This window comes from Oryzias latipes, chromosome 9 (genome assembly GCF_002234675.1).
Source record: "Oryzias latipes chromosome 9, ASM223467v1".
Lineage (NCBI taxonomy): Eukaryota > Metazoa > Chordata > Actinopteri > Beloniformes > Adrianichthyidae > Oryzias > Oryzias latipes.
In genome coordinates this window covers 26,618,516-26,635,905 of record NC_019867.2, presented here as the reverse complement: position 1 = coordinate 26,635,905, position 17,390 = coordinate 26,618,516, and the positions used below count along the sequence as shown (strand labels likewise).

The window sequence follows — 17,390 nt, the reverse complement described above, 5'->3', positions numbered from 1 at the left end:
GTTGTTCTTTAAATTTTAAATTTTCTTTTTCTCTTTTTTTGTAAAGCACTTTGACGACCTGTTAATGTTGTAAATTTCTTTAGAAATAAAGTTTCATTCAATAATCTGAGGGTTGGAAAACAAGCAGGAATGTTATTTATCTGACATTTAGTGTACTCAGATGTCTTCTGTTCACCAAGCTAATTAATGAGAGTTCCTTTGACTTTACTTTCTTAAGCTGTGAAGCCTGACATTTCCGACAGTCTCTGAATGCAACACTCTGCAAAGCTGCTCTTCCTCCGCTCCCAACTTTCCCACATGGTTTTCCATGTCCATCCCCTGCTGAGGGTGGGCGGGGTCAGCCTTCCTTCCCCTGGCTCATGGTGAAAGTTTAGAAGGAGGTGGAGGAAGGAGCAGCTGACTTCAGGCTTCAGGTCCACAGAGGCAGTAAGTGCAGCTTGGAAACATCTTTGACTAAAAGCAGAAAGAGAAACTTTTTTTAATGCCAGTCTGCTGCTGACTTTATTAATCTGGTACAGTGTGCTTTTACGTTTTTAGTGAGCTTGACATGTCTTTGAATTTCTCTTGTAAATTTTGAGTTGTAAATTAATCTATAGTTTAGTGTTTGAGCTTTAATGTATTAAAGCAAACAGCTATAATTGCAGTTTGATTTTTTTCCTTTTACAAATGTTTGTTTTTCCATTGTCACATTACTCCATTAATTGAACGAAGTTTGTTGCAGCTGTCTGACCTGAGATTTCTCTTTTCCCTTTGTCTGTTTGTAGTGATCTCTGCACTAGAATGCAAGAGTAGCTTGCATGCTTTGAAAATGACATTTTGACCTTTTAAGCTGATGCACACATGGCCTCCAGCAGCAGGTGGGCCTCACAAGAATGACACATTTGAAATGAAGATGTTTCCTACAAAAAAAACATTGTTTTTTTTAACCCCTTTTGCGTATGCCTGTCGTGAAAACGGTGTTTGAGGGCATCATCTTTTCGGTGCTGAGTCGGTGTTGAGAGCAGGGGATCCACAACATCCTGGATGTAATCTGTGATTTAGATGCTAGAAGCTGCATACCTCCAGCCCCAAACCTCTCTGGACTCTAATCTGACAAATAAAGCAGACGTTCAGCTTCAAAGGTGGGATCATGAGCTGCTGTGAGCGAAGCTTATGCACGCTCCATACTGAGCACATTAGTCTAATGGCAACAGTGTTTTTAGCAGTGGCTCTGTGCTTCATTCCATGTGTTCAATCTGTGAGGTGTGTGCTAATTCCAGCTTGTGTAACCGCTGCCACGTTACATAGAGGAAAATGGAAACCCTGCAGCTCATGAGTCATCTGTGTGCTGCCAGATGTATGATTTCTAAAGCACACATCTGTTGTGGTGTCAGTGGATCATATCAAGAGTTTGTTTACTTGCTTGCTTCATTTGTAAGGATCCTCTTTTTTCTTCTCCCTGGAGGGATTGTTTTCCTGTGAGAGAGAGCCCGGCAGGCTCCTGGAGATTGTTTAATATGTTTACCCCATGTTTTCTCTGATCATTTATTCTTTAAATTCCTCTTCAATGAGATATATTTAAAAAAACTTTTTTTTACTTTTTTACTCAGACTTACTGATGACAAATTATTACATATTTTTAAATGAAAAAAGAGTGGATTGACACAAAGACTCCAGGTTGTAGCTATTGTGAAGCAAACACTGAAGAAAAAGCATCAGGTGTACAAACTCATCACATATTTTTGTCCCTTTTCCATCAAATAAAGTTCATTAAAACCCAATAAAAGTTTATTAAATTATAATTATAAATTTTTGATTAAATACATTTTTTTGAAAGCTCAATAATTTCTGTTTGCGTTAAACAAAAACAAAATAAAAGGCTTATTTTTTTAACTATTGTTGATGCTGTTCCTAATAAAACATTTGCTTGTTTTGTTACATTTGTTTAAATCAAGATTTCCAGGGTAAACATAATTAAATGACAGCCTGACTGTGGCTATTGCACAATTATTTTATAGATTATGTCATGACTAATGATCCTAAGTTTGAAATATCAGTAGATACTGTACATGTTTTTGCTTTGTTTGTCTTTTTAAATCTTTTTCTTTGTTCTGATTGCTTCAAATAAATCAATTCGAATTCTAAGCACGAGAGCGCATACCAGAGCTATTTAAGAAACATTTTGTGAAAATTTTAGCATTGATGTGGATTGGCTGGAATTAAACGAAAACACAGAAAACAGTGTGAATGATTCGTCTTATTGTGAATATTAAACAACTAAAGCTATGTTTACTCCAGGCATGTGTTGGGCGTTCAAGAATGTGCCAAACATGGGTTCTTGAACGCGCTTTTAGCACACGGTGTTCACAATGGACTGCCACTACCCGTTACTAGCATATGTACTTACAATTGGAGGAGGCTTGGTGCGGAATGTCAAAGTGGTGCAAATCTTGCGAATCTTGTTTCAGGCTTTTTCTTTCACAGCTTTATTTCCAATATGTGAAAGAGTTGATGTCATAGAATTTCATCAGGGCAAAAACCGCAATTGTTAATTTCTCTTTCATCATCTTTTCTCAAACGGTTGGCACTTCCGTGGATGAAAAGGACACTACCCATACACCACCACCAAATCCTAGTCTGTGATTGGTCGAAATTCAATTAGTTTGACACACATTCAATGGCCGTTCCTTTTGTACGTTGAGCCCAAAAATGGACTTACAAACTTGCGTCGCAACACATGAACATAGAAGCCCAAAACGCACATCTACGTGCCTTTACATAGACCTTTTTTTGGAAGTTTTCGCTTAAATGTATATTGCTATCAGAAGTCAGATCTCTGTCTCCCCTTCTCTGGTCACTGTCGAGAACCGTCTCCAGAGTTCTATACACACTTCATCTCCCAGCAACCCCAGCGCACAGTTCCTGGATGCCACACACCTGACTTTCATTTACAATCACTCACAGTACACTTAAACACTGTACTGAGCCTCACTCAGTGCAAAGTATTGTTTGTGCCACTCTGCCTGCATTACCCAGTGTTTTATCCAGACCTGATCTCCTGATATCCTGACACTGTTTGGTCTCTGACTTTGTTTGCCTGCCACCTTCCCCGAATCTTGTCTGGATCCTGATTATTCTTGTTTCCTCTCTGATGCTCCCATGCTCATTATTGACCCCTGCCTGACCCTGATTTAGTTTTGTGGACTTTAAACTGAGCTAATAAACCAGCTGCATTTGGAACCAGCCGTCTGCCTGTTCTTGAGACAGTTTCAGAGGGCGCTGTGTCCGTAGCATTAGAGTAGATTGAACTGCTGTCACTGATGCTCTTCTTAAGGTTAAATTCTATTTTTAAACTAGGCATTTAAGATGAACAGAAGCCCGTACACACCGGGACGAATATTCGCCAGGCGTTATTCGCCAGGGTTTTTCGCCACGTTTTTTGTGTTCACACCCAGCCGATTTTCGCTGACGATGAGCCGAGCGAACATGCAATTTCATTCCCTGACATTAGATGGCGCTTAATTTAAACAGAAATACTCCTCAGAAGAAGAGAGCAAGTATTTACGCGCTTGTCAGAATCATACAAAGAAAACATGAATATTTCAAGCACCAGTAGCTCCAACTGGTGCTTGGTTCGGGGATATTTTAGAATGTCCGTTAATATTTCTTCGCGGCTGTGTAGATGCAACTCGGCGTCTATCTTCTTCGCTGGTATGTGTGCTCAGAAAGGCAGTTTTGTGTTTGAGCGCCCCCAAGTTGTGTTTTACTGTAACTTCAGAAGCTCCAGACACGTGTGCAAAAGCGCCATTCTCATTGGTCGAATAGATTTCGATGCGACGCGTCAAAAAAAAAAAAAAAAACGAACCCGAGGCGTTTTTTTTTTGACGCTTTGATGCGTGGCGTTTTTTCGCGTCGGTGTGCACACTCTCATTGGTGCCCTTTGTTTAGTCATGAGGCGTTAAACGTCGGCGAAAATCACGCGTGAAATTCGTCCCGGTGTGAACGGGCCTTTAAAGTAAAAAAGAAAGGTTAAATGAGTTTTATAGTAACTTTGCAGCAACAAAAAACTGAAAATCAATGTGTCAGATACGTTGCGGTGGAAGTTTCATTCAGTGCAAAAATTAAAACACTTTCTCCTCCTTTTAACAATTTATTATAAATAGTAAAATAATAATCATTATAAAACCTTTATAAAAATAAAACAACTATTTGTGGCAAACAAAAGTTCCTTAAATTTTATGTTGGCTGGTCTAAAACTTTCAGAGTCTGGTAATCCTTGCATCAAAAATCCTTCACAAACGGCTCATAAAAAATCTTATTCAACCAGGGTTTGATGCAACATGAGACCAATTCAATTCCCGCTTGCAGTTTGTCTTTTGTAGGCTTCCTGCCTGGTTTTTGTCTTCTGGCTGACCTCATTTTCAAAAAAATATTGTCGTAGTGTGCATAGTGAGTGAAATATGTCCTGTTCCATGCTTTTTCTCTTCCATTTTTTTTCCAGAAATAATACATATTGTTTGGCTTCTCTCCTTTTGTCTTCATCAGTTCCAACCAAAATGAGTGTGCAGACAGAACTCTGTTGCACTGTCATCCTGTTGGTACTGTCAAAGCTGGTGCCCGCCCAGTACGAGCTGCATGGCTACCCGCCGGGCTACCCTGACCCAGAGCAGGAACAGTACACCCCCCCAGTGCTGGACCCAGACACCCCCAGGATTCAACTCCGGTTGGCAGGAGACAAGAGAAAGCACAATGAGGGCCGAGTGGAGGTATACTACAACGGAGAGTGGGGGACGGTGTGCGATGATGACTTCAACATCCACGCTGCCCAGGTGGTGTGCAGGGAGCTGGGCTATGTGGAAGCTGTCTCATGGTCGCCATCATCAAAATATGGAAAAGGAGAAGGTATTTCTTCTGTCATGTCTGCACGAAATAAGCCTGGAAACTTACTGGATTTAATATTTTATTGACGCATATGTGTAAACTTTTACATATAGAGCCAGTAAATCCTAATATTTAACAAATCTGTTTCCAAGTTTATCATATAGTAAAAATTATTTTTCTCTCTTTTGATTCTTCAGGAACCATCTGGTTTGACAATCTCCAATGTACTGGCACAGAAAAGACCTTGGCACTGTGCCGTTCTAATGGGATTGGAGTGTCTGACTGCAAACACACTGAAGACGTGGGTGTGGTCTGCAGCGACAGGAGGATCCCTGGCTTCAAATTTGTGAACTTGCTTCCCAACCACGTGGAGGTAAACTTGCCTAAATGTTCAAGCACATTTATTTTTAAAGACCCACGTCTTGAAATGCGTACATCTTTGCTTTCCTCATCTGAGCTGGTATCTGCCTCAAAACTGCACGGCTAGATGGCTCCACTATTTTTTGCCATTTTTGTTGCACCAGTAATATTAGATTGGGGTTGTGAGGGGCTGTAAGCAAGCAGGAGAATGTGTAAACAGATGGATGATTAGAAGTGGGATGGGGCTTAATCTGCGCCAATAGTTCCGCCTACAACTGTAAAAACTATCCTAGAAAAGCACAGGTTATTTGATTGGGCTAAAACAGCATATTCATAAATAAAACATAGAAATTCTGTCAAATGTTTGTTTTTTTGTTGTTGTTGTTTTTTTGTTTACATCCCCGGACATTCCAGTTCCCTCCCACAGTCCATAAACATGCTCCTTAGGTTTATTGGTGACTCTAAATTGCATAGACGTTTTTCCATTCAGAAAGTGAATTATTTTCCGCTACGAAGCCCATCGAGACGACTATTGTTGTGATTTTGGGGCATACAAACAAAATTGAATTAAATTGAACTTTTCCGACAATAATTCTTATCAGACCTAAAGTGTGTTGTAACTACAGTTTTAGCAAATATAGCAATTAACACAAAAGATCCACATGACTTTGACAAATCTACAATGTCACAAATGTAATTTTTAGACCAATAGAGAAAAGTCCAATAGTAAAGTGAGTAACACAGATTAGGTATTATAAGTATTGTTAGCATAACTAAGGGTGTATTCAGACTGGACACATTGGGTTTTCTTAAAGTGAACTAGAGTTCGTTTACCCCAATAATCCCACGTGGATCTTGGTCTGGTAACAGGATACAGACATTGGGACATTGATACAGACGTTCAAAATTGGTCCGCGAAATATAAAGTTTAAATAAGTGAACTGTTCCGACAAGGACTGCAAAGTGCAGGACTTCCATAATTTGTGGATCAAGTTGCTTTGCCCCGCCTTCGTAATACCTGACCAATGATTGAAGAGATCTTTAGTTGCATGGTTTTGTTACAAGCCTTAATTCAAAACAGAAAAGGCCACTTGACGGCAGTCTGATCAAACGCATGGTTGAGGACCAAATCATTTTTCCTGTCTGAATACACCCTTAGTTTGAAACTACTGCCTTCTCTTTTAGTTTTACACTTAAGAGATGTTTTCTTATTCAATTCTTAACCTATCGTGATTTGTATTTGAAAATGTCTTACTCATAGTAGGGTCTTTTTACTTCATGTTGCTGCAATATTGTCTATAATATTACAACGCTGATCCAATAAGGTTGCTGCTGCAATAGGAGTAGCAGAAACTGTGTGCATCTGGAAAGTAATCCCTCTAATGAGACTGGAGACTGTTTTGCTGAAGTTCACCATTCTTAGTACACTAATGTTTTCAAGTTAAAGATGTGTTAATGGGTGCATTTATTGTGGTAAAAGTTTGATTTGGCCCCCTGATATTTATAGAGGTTGGCTTTGTTTTTATGGCTTTTGCATATGTTTAATTCTATATGTGTAAGAAAAGGAAATAAGCAATAACCAAGCAAAAGCTCTGACGATAGAGCCTCAGTCAAAAAAGCAGGGTTTTTTTTACTGTTGGTTTGCGCAGTTGGCGTTTAATTTCAGACCTAACACTGTTGTTTTTTTAAAGGAAATGAACTGAACTTTAACTTTAATCTACATTTTCACCAATTCAAATAATTGGTGAAAATGTAGATTAAAGTTAAAGTGACTGTGTAAGTAAAGAAGAATAATTGTCATGGTTGTCATGTTGTTGGAGAGTTGAGTTTATAATATATATTTTTTTAATATATATTTTTATATATTTTTATCGCTGAACCTTTTTTCTTCAATGATTTGTGATCTTCACTGGTGTTGATGGATTACATGAAATCTTTCCACCTTTATCCACCTTTGTCATGGTAGAGAGAACATGTCAATGTAAGGGTGGGGTCATCTAAGATAGCACAAGGGTTAACTCTAAAAAAAAATAATACACAATTACTTTGTCTTGGTTGGATGCAAGAGCTTGAGTCCAAAATCATTCAAATACTGCAAATTTCTTATCTGTAGTAAAAGAATGTCCGCAAAAACTGGAGTTGAAGGAAAGGTGTTGCACTCGTAGGTGTTGATGAAAAAACTTTACAGGATCAGTTGAACATGAATACCAAGGCATCGTGCCTCTGCACACTGTGCAGGCCTCACACATTCCAAAGTTATGAGCAAACTCCCGACTGAGGTTAATGCTTTAACTGTCACTTCTCTTATGAGAGCTGAACACACAAAATTATTTTCTCATAGTATTGCAACTAACTGTCCACTCTACTTGAATTGAAACCAAATTTCAAGGCACACTGTCATATTACCAGTAATCTATTCAGAGTTTTACTGTGTCAACCCTTGTAGGTTTTAGAATCCAGCTTTATTTCACACAGTTTCTCATCAGTGCACCTTTAGAAAAATCTTATACCAGGACTTTTTTTCCTTCTGATGTTGGGGTCCAAACTATTTGCAAAGATGCCAGAATTGATGAGGTGAAAATGTTTTTGGGATAACCACTAAGTCTGACTATTTTAATAAATACAAATGAACAATTTAATGAACATTTTCTTGCCTTTGCATATTTCTTCAAATAGAAAACACGTACATCTATGCTTTTACCAAAATGACTGCCAATTTGACATTCACTAGCTTGTAGTAGTTAAGATGTTTTGTCTGGTAGTCACTCTAGATATTGAACTCATTGAAACCAGCTACAGTCTCTTGACATGTCAGCCAGACAGTTGTTTCATATTTCATTGAAAACGAATACTCCAGTTTTCACTTGTCCTGGAAGTATTGGTTCTCACTGCCAACTTTTCTTTTTAATTTTTTGGTTTACATTTTAGAAATGAGCTAGAAAGCATCACAGATGGATGTTGCCAGTTTTCAATGTTTTAAAACGTAAATCACCCAATCACAATCAAGCAGTCATGCTCGCAGTTTTTAGAAAATGCTAGAGGTCACATAGTATAGTCCATCCTGGGGGAGGATCCCATTACCTGTACGAAAGCCCATTGAGACGACTGTTGTTGTGAATTTGGGCTATACAGATAAAATTGAATCGAATTATAGATTTTATGAAAGGAGCCTATGGGATGGTGGAAATGTGAGTGCAGGCTACATTTGACCCATGGTCCAGACTTTGGACATGCCTGTTCTAATGCAACTACAGACCCTATCAACTATCTACAATTTCAGCTGAGAAATTGGTTTAATTAAGTGTTGTGTGAGTGGAAAGAAAATCTAAACATGAGGGAGCTCCTATGGGACACTTTACAAACTAAGAAGAAAGGTTCCATCAAGGCTGTGAGAGCAAATATTTAGGCATCTATAGCGTTTGAACCTCAGTCCTCAGTCTTGTCATTACATTTGTGGTTCTAAGAAGCTTGATTTATGCTTGAGCAGCTACTGTTAGCTGTTATACATGTCTGTTGTTTAAAATAGTCTACAATTGCAACACCAAATATTTGACCAATGGTATAGTGTAGGTTCCTTTGCTTTAAATAATTCAGACCAAACCTTTGGACATACTTTTGTGTCATGTATTTGTTAAAGTTTAAACACCAAACTCTCTTTGTTATTTGTTGCACGGGTCCTATTTGACTTTTCTATAGCTGTGCTCTGTCCTAAACATTGAATTGAGTTTACGCAGCACAGGGTGTGAAAGCACCTTGATATTGTTTTCTCATAGATCCAAAGATCCAATCTTTTAAAGGAGGAGTGGGTTCTTGGTGCACTCTCCTTTACCTGATCTCTGTACTGCACCGTAAACCCCTCCCCTTAAAAGCAGCCTTTGTGCTGTAGACCTGAGCTCTTTTGACCAAAGTGACTTCTAGACTTTTATTTATTATTTAAGTAAACTGTGTAATGATATTTTGTGTAGCACTGCAATGGACTGGTGACCTATTCAGGGTGTACCCTGCCTTTGTCCAATGGTGGTTGGGTTGGCTACAGCAACCCGTGACCCCAAAGGGATTAAGCGGGTTCTGAAGAGGGATGGGTGTATTTTTGTGTATTTTTCATACATTTGAAAAGAATTACTGGTACTCAATTTTTAATGCATAAGATATTCCTATGTAGGATTAGATATGCCAGGAACAAAACGGTAAAAAAGGATCCCCCAGAGTCTGTGGGTGGAGAGGTCTAGACGTCTGGAGACAGCCTTAGATCACAAAGAGAAAAAAAACATTTACTCGGCTTTTTCATTCACTTAGAGAAGTCACATGAACCCACAGCATGTAAAACACACCCAGCTGGAGGCCCGGCACTGAAGCCAGCTCTTACCATCTGTGGTGTTATAATGGCAAACATTAGGGTTTGTGTTACGGAATGATTAGTAGGTACTAAGTAGATGATCCATCATCTGACGGAAAAGAGAACAGTGGTTTAACTAAAGGAACTGCAAAAGAAATACCCAGAGAGTGAGCTCAGAAGGGGGTGAAACATAAACCTCGGCACGCGTAATGGGCGTTTGGCTTTTTTTTGGTCAAATTTACAGAAAATCAACACCTTTTATAGCTTAGATTAGCTTGAGATTTGGACAATTTTACATGACAGTGTATGATTATTGTGTAATTGGGATACACCGCACAAACCAAGAGTCAATTCTGCATCTTGCTATGAGAAGCAGCCTTTATGTCTGCATTTCTGCATTTTATATATATATATATATATATATATATATATATATGTGTGTGTGTGTGTGTGTGTGTGTGTGTGTGTGTGTGTGTGTGTGTGTTAGCTTGTAGTAGTTGTACCAGAAGTCATTAATTAATTTCCCCAATACAAAGCTCATATATCCTTGTCCCTTGATGTTTTTCTTCAAGACCTTAAGGTCAAACAATCCTGTCAGTATAGTCAGTCTTGTCATCCCCTCACAGTCTGAAAAGGATTAGAGTTTCTTCATTTTAAGACATTTCCCAAACTAAAGAAGGACTCGCACCTCAGCAGATGTTTAGCCAAAATAGTTTAACTCAGGATTCGAGATAGCCCACTGCTGGTTTTCAAAGCAAAAGGATTCAAAGTTAGTTCTACCCTTATTCATGAATTCATACTTTAGTGGAGTTTGTTTTCTTTGGGTGGACAGCGGGAAAAAGTCCCCACACAGCTGGACTGTCAGTGTGAGTTGTTATGTATGTGAGTCACGTCTCAGTGTGAATTGGTTTTTTTGGTGCACATTTAAAGACCCACTCCATGAAAAAACAATTATGTTTTTGGTGTTTTTAACATGTACTTGCAGCATTTTTCTATGGTGTTTCATCTCTGCCATAAAGTGAAAGGGCGTAAACACAACACAACACAAACAAGCGGGCGTATTCAGGAACTGAGTGAGCGAACCTTACAACCGCGCAGGCGCAATTCAAGCCGAGCGACCCCACATTTTAAACGAACGATTCTGGTTAAAAGGCAAAAAAACGTTCTTTTGTCTTTAGAAATGGATTTGTAGTTCACTCTCTGTGTTAATACAAAATGATTGAGATACTTGCTGACACATTTGAACGTTTAGCAGAAGAGTTATTGAAGCCGGAAGTCTGAATCTGTGAAGATATTTCTAACTTCAGCGAACTGATGCTCCCAGAGAATTTAAAATAATGAATCCATGGTTCACAAGATAAGAAGACGCAGCGGCAGCTGAGTTTCCGCAGAAACAAGGCGAGGTTGCCTGCGTTGGAAGATCGACTCGAGCGCAGCAACTTCCAGCAGATGACACTGAAAAGCTGTCCATCCTCCGCTCCTTTTACTTGGAAGCAGCACACTTTTGGACTGTAGAACTAAAGCTGGGATGACGCGTCTGCTTTCACCGTTCTTTGGAGCCGCACGGCAAGGAGACGGACTCTGACGATGACGAAAGGGGAAGCTGCCGTGTTTGAAATGTAGCCCAGCTGTTCATTTCAGATGCAGATGATGAGGACTTTGGTGGTTTTCTGGATGCTGATTGATGACTGAAAAAATGAAAAATAAATCACAACCAACTCAGTTTTGCGCTCGCTGCCTTTTTAAAACACACACCAGCATGCATGTTTTACCGGTATGTGTTAAAGTTAAATACAGAAAAAAACACCCATAACTGAACCTGCACCGTTTAATCCAGTGCTGTTGTACTGTAAGGAGAGGAGTGTGTTATGGGAAATAATATGGCTTTAATTGCGTGTTTGTGTGTGTATGTCTGGCAGGTCAGTACGTGGTGTGGCTCTTTGACTTTCACAGTAAAAAATTTCGGCTCTTTGTGTCACACTTGTTCGCCACCCCTGTTTGTGATAGAGGCTTTAATAGAAAAAAACGGTGGATGTAACATGGACGCTAATGTTAACTTGGGGTTGTGATGGGCTGTTAGCAGGTGGGAGAGAATGTAAAAAAAGGAATGATGGGAAATGAAAGGCAGGCTCATTACTTCACAACAGTCCGCCACCAGCTAAGAAGTGCATTTCTACTGAAATCTACTTTTTTGAGTTAGCCTAAAAACAACCATAATTAAAAAAAAAACTCTGGAAACGCTTTTACAATAGATTAAAGATTATCGGAGAGGGACTTTAAAACCTTCGCGTGACCCCAGTGCTTGGTAAACATATGTATATTTATATTTTTTATACTCATATCAGGATAACTGTTTCTCTTATGGTTCAGAACGGTAAAACACAATGAAAATTAGATTTTCAGCTATAGATAGTAAATGGTCTTATATTGTATAGAGCCTTTCTACTTTGATTAGGGCATAATACACCCACGGACACACACTGTTGCGAGCACAGCCACAAACCTGTAACCACCAGTAGCAATGTGGGGTTGTCGAATTTTCTGCACTGTGGGGAATACCAGAGTCTATTTTCAGACTAACGTCATATATAAGGTCAATTAAGTGAGATGATAGCAAGATAAGCCTGTCAGTCAGTCAGTCAGTCAGTCAGTCAGTCAGACGTTACGAACTGTGTTTATGGTATCTCTAGAACTTGTTTGTAAAACGCTACACGTTAGCCACATTGGTGTTTTCACAACACCTGAAACTTTCAGTCTAGTTTGTAATGTACAAAAAAAATAAAATAAAACTGATACCAATAAAACAAACATTACAGTGACAACGCTATCTCCCAAACTTGTTAGTAACACGTAAGAAAAACACACCAACTAGATAACTGCTACATGTTAGCCACGAAGGCTTATTTACGATAGCACATAACTAAACAGTTGACAAGGACACAGTTTCTCTCAAAATTGCTTTGAGATCAGTAAGCACTCCCAGAATTAATCCATAGGCCTGTATAAAGTGCTCCAGGTCCCTGCATTTTTTTTAAGAAGCCTTTTAGTGTTCCCTCATAGTACAGAAAAGTCAGGCTGCCTTCGTGAGTTAAGCTCCAGCTCAGCTGTCGAGGCTTTGAGAAACATCTGTTTTTAATCTGTAATCAAGGGGGTCTTTTAATGACCTGAAGAAGGAAGTGTACACTGTGAGGAAATGTTGTCTGCACTGTGTTAACACAGACTAACTTCATTAATTCAAAATCCTGTTTTATATTGCAGAGGATTAGCTTTTGACAAAGGAAACGGGGTTTGCTGAGATTTGCACAGACAAAAATGAGACTGGAAACGTGTGAAGTGTCATAGGAGCTGCAGCGAAACCCCACACTCTTTGTAAAGCCAGAGCTTTTGTATTCAGCTGCAGACGAAGGCGATTAACAGCAGGCTGTGAGTGTTTAAAAATCCTATTGGAACCATATGTTCTTTGTTGGCAAATGTCTTTACATCATTGCTGAATGAGGGGTAGGAATCAAAACAGTCTTTTTTCAAAATGAAATAAAATTACATTTATTTAGCAAAACATTCTGACCACATGCTGTTGGATGATAAAGGATTAGCTTGTTTATTCCCATCCCCACCACCTAATAATGATCCGATAAGCAGAACTCAATGGATTGTTAGCAGCAAACATCACTTCAGCTAATCGCAGGCTCCTTGAGATGTTGTTTTTGAATCCAGATGTTTATATCTTTTAACACCACTGCCGATTTTTTGAAAGTCGTTGGCGGGGTCATGAACATAGACAGCACGCGTCAGTCAGGAATAAGAAATCAGGCTACAGCTGGGCGACCACAGGGCGGTGGCAGCCGGATCACCGGCCGGCAGCAGCTCTGTTTGGACGATGTGTAAATGTCTCTAGTTAGCGGCCGTCCATATAAAGTGCCATCGGCCGCCGGTCGTCCAGTGCCATGAAGCACCTAAACGCTGCGGAACTGGACAGAGCCAGACTCACCCAATGAACCCGCAACCAACTGCACCCAGCCGGGTGTCATTGCTAACACTTATTACTCAGCCGATCTCAACTCCTGTGCCCGAAATCCCTCGTCTCAGCGCCGACAGCCTTTGTCTACATAACAAAGCTATGCAAGTGCAAGAGGTGGGCCATTCTTCACCACTCTGCACTGCAACCACCCAATAAACAACTTTTTCTTTACCCGACTTCTGCTTCCTCTTCTTCTATGAGTAGTGCAGCAAGCACAATGTCTTCTTCGTATCCTTCTTAGCATCAATCACAATCCCTCAATACGCAGGTCTCGGAGTCGCTGTGGTGCTATCAACGCTATGATGAGTTTTGTGCAGCATCAATGCCGTCTCCCCATTTGGATGGCCAGATTGACCTCCGATCATTGCCAGGCCCCCGGTCCATGTCAACAGCCCTTGCCGAGTGTCTGCGCTGCTACCATACGATTTCTAAAGGTAGCAATGGGATGGGAGCACAGGGGCGGGGGGGGGGCTGGAGGATGGCAGTCTCAAATCGGCCGATCATCAGACAGTTTTGGGGACCCTTGGAGACCCACCTATCAGAAACCCGTGCCTTCCAGTCTCCCGCTCGTCACTGCGCAGCCACCTGCTGAATTTGCGTAAAAACTTGCATTTTCGGCTCGGTCCTGTGGCATTTTGGGATATGTGACGGTAGCCTTTTTCTTTCATTGTTTTTTCCAGTCAGAGTAGACCTGTTCTATGTTGAAAAACAACTTAAATAGAAAACTGTTCTTTCAGGAACAAGTATATAACTGTTCAGTACAAAGTAGACTTGTCTAGTCAGATTTGTGCTGCAATGATTTCACTTTTCCTGCTAAAGTTATCTCACCAACACTTTTTCCATCTGTGGCAGTGTTCCTCTCAGGCAAGAACAGGCTTCTCAAAGAGCTCGTTCCCTGGAGTCCATTGAATCAACCCACACATGTTAGAAACACTACCCTCCCTCCCCCAATGTGCCTGCCATTACTCCTTTGTCTGCGTGCACGCATGTGAAGTTTCTGAGCCTCTAACAGGAAATTCATCAGGGAAAACTAAAGAGAAGAGATCAAGGATATGATTCGTTTGAGATGGGGACAACTCAGATGTCTCAGACTGACCTCAGAGTGAACTCAAAAAAAGAAAAGAAAAACGACTGAGAACATTTTGTAAGTTTTGACTCATGTGCTGGCACTTGTTTGTTGAAAAAAAAGTTAATTGTAGCTTTTGCCAATGCCATGTGCATATCTCTTGCCTGCAAGCAAGTCACGTGCAGTTATAACAGGAAAGAACCATTAGTGTGGTTATCTTAGCAAGAATCCCAAATAGGACATGAAAGAGGATGATTTGTAGATTTCACTCTGCGAAGCGGCGTCTTGGATTCTCTGGAGGCAAATGGCAGCTGAGAAAAATGACTCTTCATTTCATGTTTCAGGGTTTATTTGGCTGCACATGAGACAATACTTTCATGAATCCGTTTGTTGAAAAAGATTAAATATTAAACAATATAAAACAAATCAATCAAAGTTTTATATATATATATAAACAGAGGAAAGCCATTGTAACAGAGGAAAGCCGTTGTGGTGGATGTGGCAGTGCCAAGCGATGGAAACATCAGGAAGAAGGAACATGAGAAACTGGAGAAATACCAGGGACTCAGAGAAGAACTGGAGAAAGTCTGGAAAGTGAAGGTGACAGTGGTGCCTGTGGTAATTGGAGCACTCATGGCAGTAACCCCCAAGCTGGAGGAGTGGCTACAACAGATACCTGGAAAGACCTCAGACCTCTCAGTCCAGAAAAGCGCAGTGCTAGGAACAGCTAAGATACTGAGCAGGACCCTCAAGCTCCCAGGCCTCTGGTAGAGGACCCGAGCTTGGAGGAGAAACCACCCGCGGAGGGTGAGAGGGGCGTTTTTTTTTTTCATATATATATATATATATATATATATATATATATTATATCTATCTCTGATCTGATTAACATCAGTTCAGATTTGTTGACTGAAATTGTAACAAAAGCATGTAGCTACTTAAAATGGGACTGGTTGTTGCCCCTTTCTGTCCCTGTACTCAGCAGAGCCACTCTGCCTAAGCTACTGTATGTGACAGCTTTGACTGTATATGAGACCTGGACCAAGTTAGTGTGATGTCATCCATAGAACCAATCAAATTTAGTTAATTCAGCCATTTTTTGTGAGACAAATGTCGCCATGTTGGAGACAGACAACATCAGTAGGCAGTGATTGATCTGAGGCGGTTGACTAAATATTTAAATGGAAACCACTGTCGCCAATCAGGGGTGAGCTTATTGAAAGGCCACACCCCTACAAATTGAAAGTGGGCTTGGAGAATCTGTCAATCAAACGTTTTGAACATTTGACATTTGACGTGAGACCACATATTTATTTCTAATTGCTCCGTTTATAACTTAAATAATGCGCACTGCAGAAATACTATTATGAAAAAAGAAAAATTTGAATTACTGAAAACATGTTAAACATGATATTAGAGCCAGAATGGTCATTCTGACCAAAAGAATGACAGAGTAAAAGCGCAACAGCAGCATTACCTGAAGCACAACGAAATTACCCGCAACACAACCACACAACCGCAGCATTAGCATTAACCTCAGCACAACGGAAGTGAGGACTTTTTTTTCCTACCGGCGGAAAAAAAACAATTCAGTTTCAAACTATTCGGTGCTCCTGAGAGCTACGTGATATTTGGACAAGATTAGGGTGTTTTCTTACTAGATAACGTAATTTCTTACAAATATACGTTTGTCTAAAAATATGAATTTACCCAGCTCTGCACAAAGTGACATCTGCATCTAACGCTCTTTGTCTTTTTTTTTTAAATTACGACTTTTAAGTCGTAAACTTACGAGAAAAAAGTCCTAGAGTAACGAGGAAAAAACACCAAAGTTTTCCGTTTATCGGAGCCTAGCTAGAAGATGAAATATGTGGAGCCTTTTGTGAAGCTTTATTTCCGGATAGGTTTAAAAACAGAGATTCGGAACCTTTTGGAAACTCAAAATCAGATTATTATCAGTGGAGCTGGCTTTCCGGGGTTCGGTGTCAGTAAAGCGGAGTTTCATTTGTGAAATAAGGGGCTCAGAGACACGTTTGGGTGTAGAGGAGCTCTGCAGCCTTTATTTTCCTTTGCATACATACACCCTGAAGTTTATTTGTCACCTTACGTCATGAACCTGTCATCCGAACACCAATGTGGAAGTAAACAGTGTTACATACGCCCACTCCTCCAGAGGAAACGTCCCGTTTCAGCATAAAACAATAAAGAGGAATGAAAATAGTCTGTTATATTAGCATTAGAAGGTTGAAAATGCCAAAAAGTTCTCCTCCTTGGACGGAAGCGTCACACAAACGTAGAGATCTTGTTTTTGGTGGAGGAAGAAAGGATTTAAGTGGAAAGCTGCAGGGACACCGATGGCTTCATCGGGCTGCAGGGATCCTGCAAACCAACCATCAATAAATTAAACTTTAATAAATCATAAATCAAATAAATGACCATCCAAACATTTGGAACGTTATCAATAAAAATTCAGATCACCTGTTCGACTAAGTTTAGTCTGTCTGTTCTGCTGCTGCGCGGCGTTCACCTGCTGCGCTGTATGCTCACCTCCACTGTAATTTCGTAAAATTACGAGTTTTTTTCCGTACATATGCTTACGGAAGAGGATTAGGGCCATGGAGAAAGAAAAAAAAAGCCATAGAAAATTCTGACTTTTTTCTCAGAATTCTATAACTCCTTCGCACCGAATAGTTTGAAGCTGATTTTTTTCTTCTGCCGGTAGGAAAAAAAAGTCCTCATTTCAGTTGGGC

At 40.1% G+C, this 17,390-nt stretch overlaps 1 protein-coding gene across 3 annotated transcripts in view; it reads left to right on the top strand.

Moving 5' to 3' along the window:
* Positions 1-340: 340 nt before the first annotated feature.
* Positions 341-17,390, top strand: part of LOC101164651 (lysyl oxidase homolog 2B) — a 37,256-nt gene continuing 20,206 nt past the window's right edge. For 2 of the 3 annotated variants that reach the window (XM_011479580.3, XM_004072780.4), the window contains exons 1-3: positions 341-426; positions 4,525-4,881; positions 5,058-5,233. In XM_011479580.3, coding sequence (XP_011477882.1) covers positions 4,536-4,881; positions 5,058-5,233 — 522 coding nt within the window. In that variant the 5' untranslated portion in view covers positions 341-426; positions 4,525-4,535. Of the gene's footprint in view, positions 513-4,524; positions 4,882-5,057; positions 5,234-17,390 lie in introns of all 3 variants that reach the window. The other variant, XM_011479579.3, reaches the window with a different exon arrangement.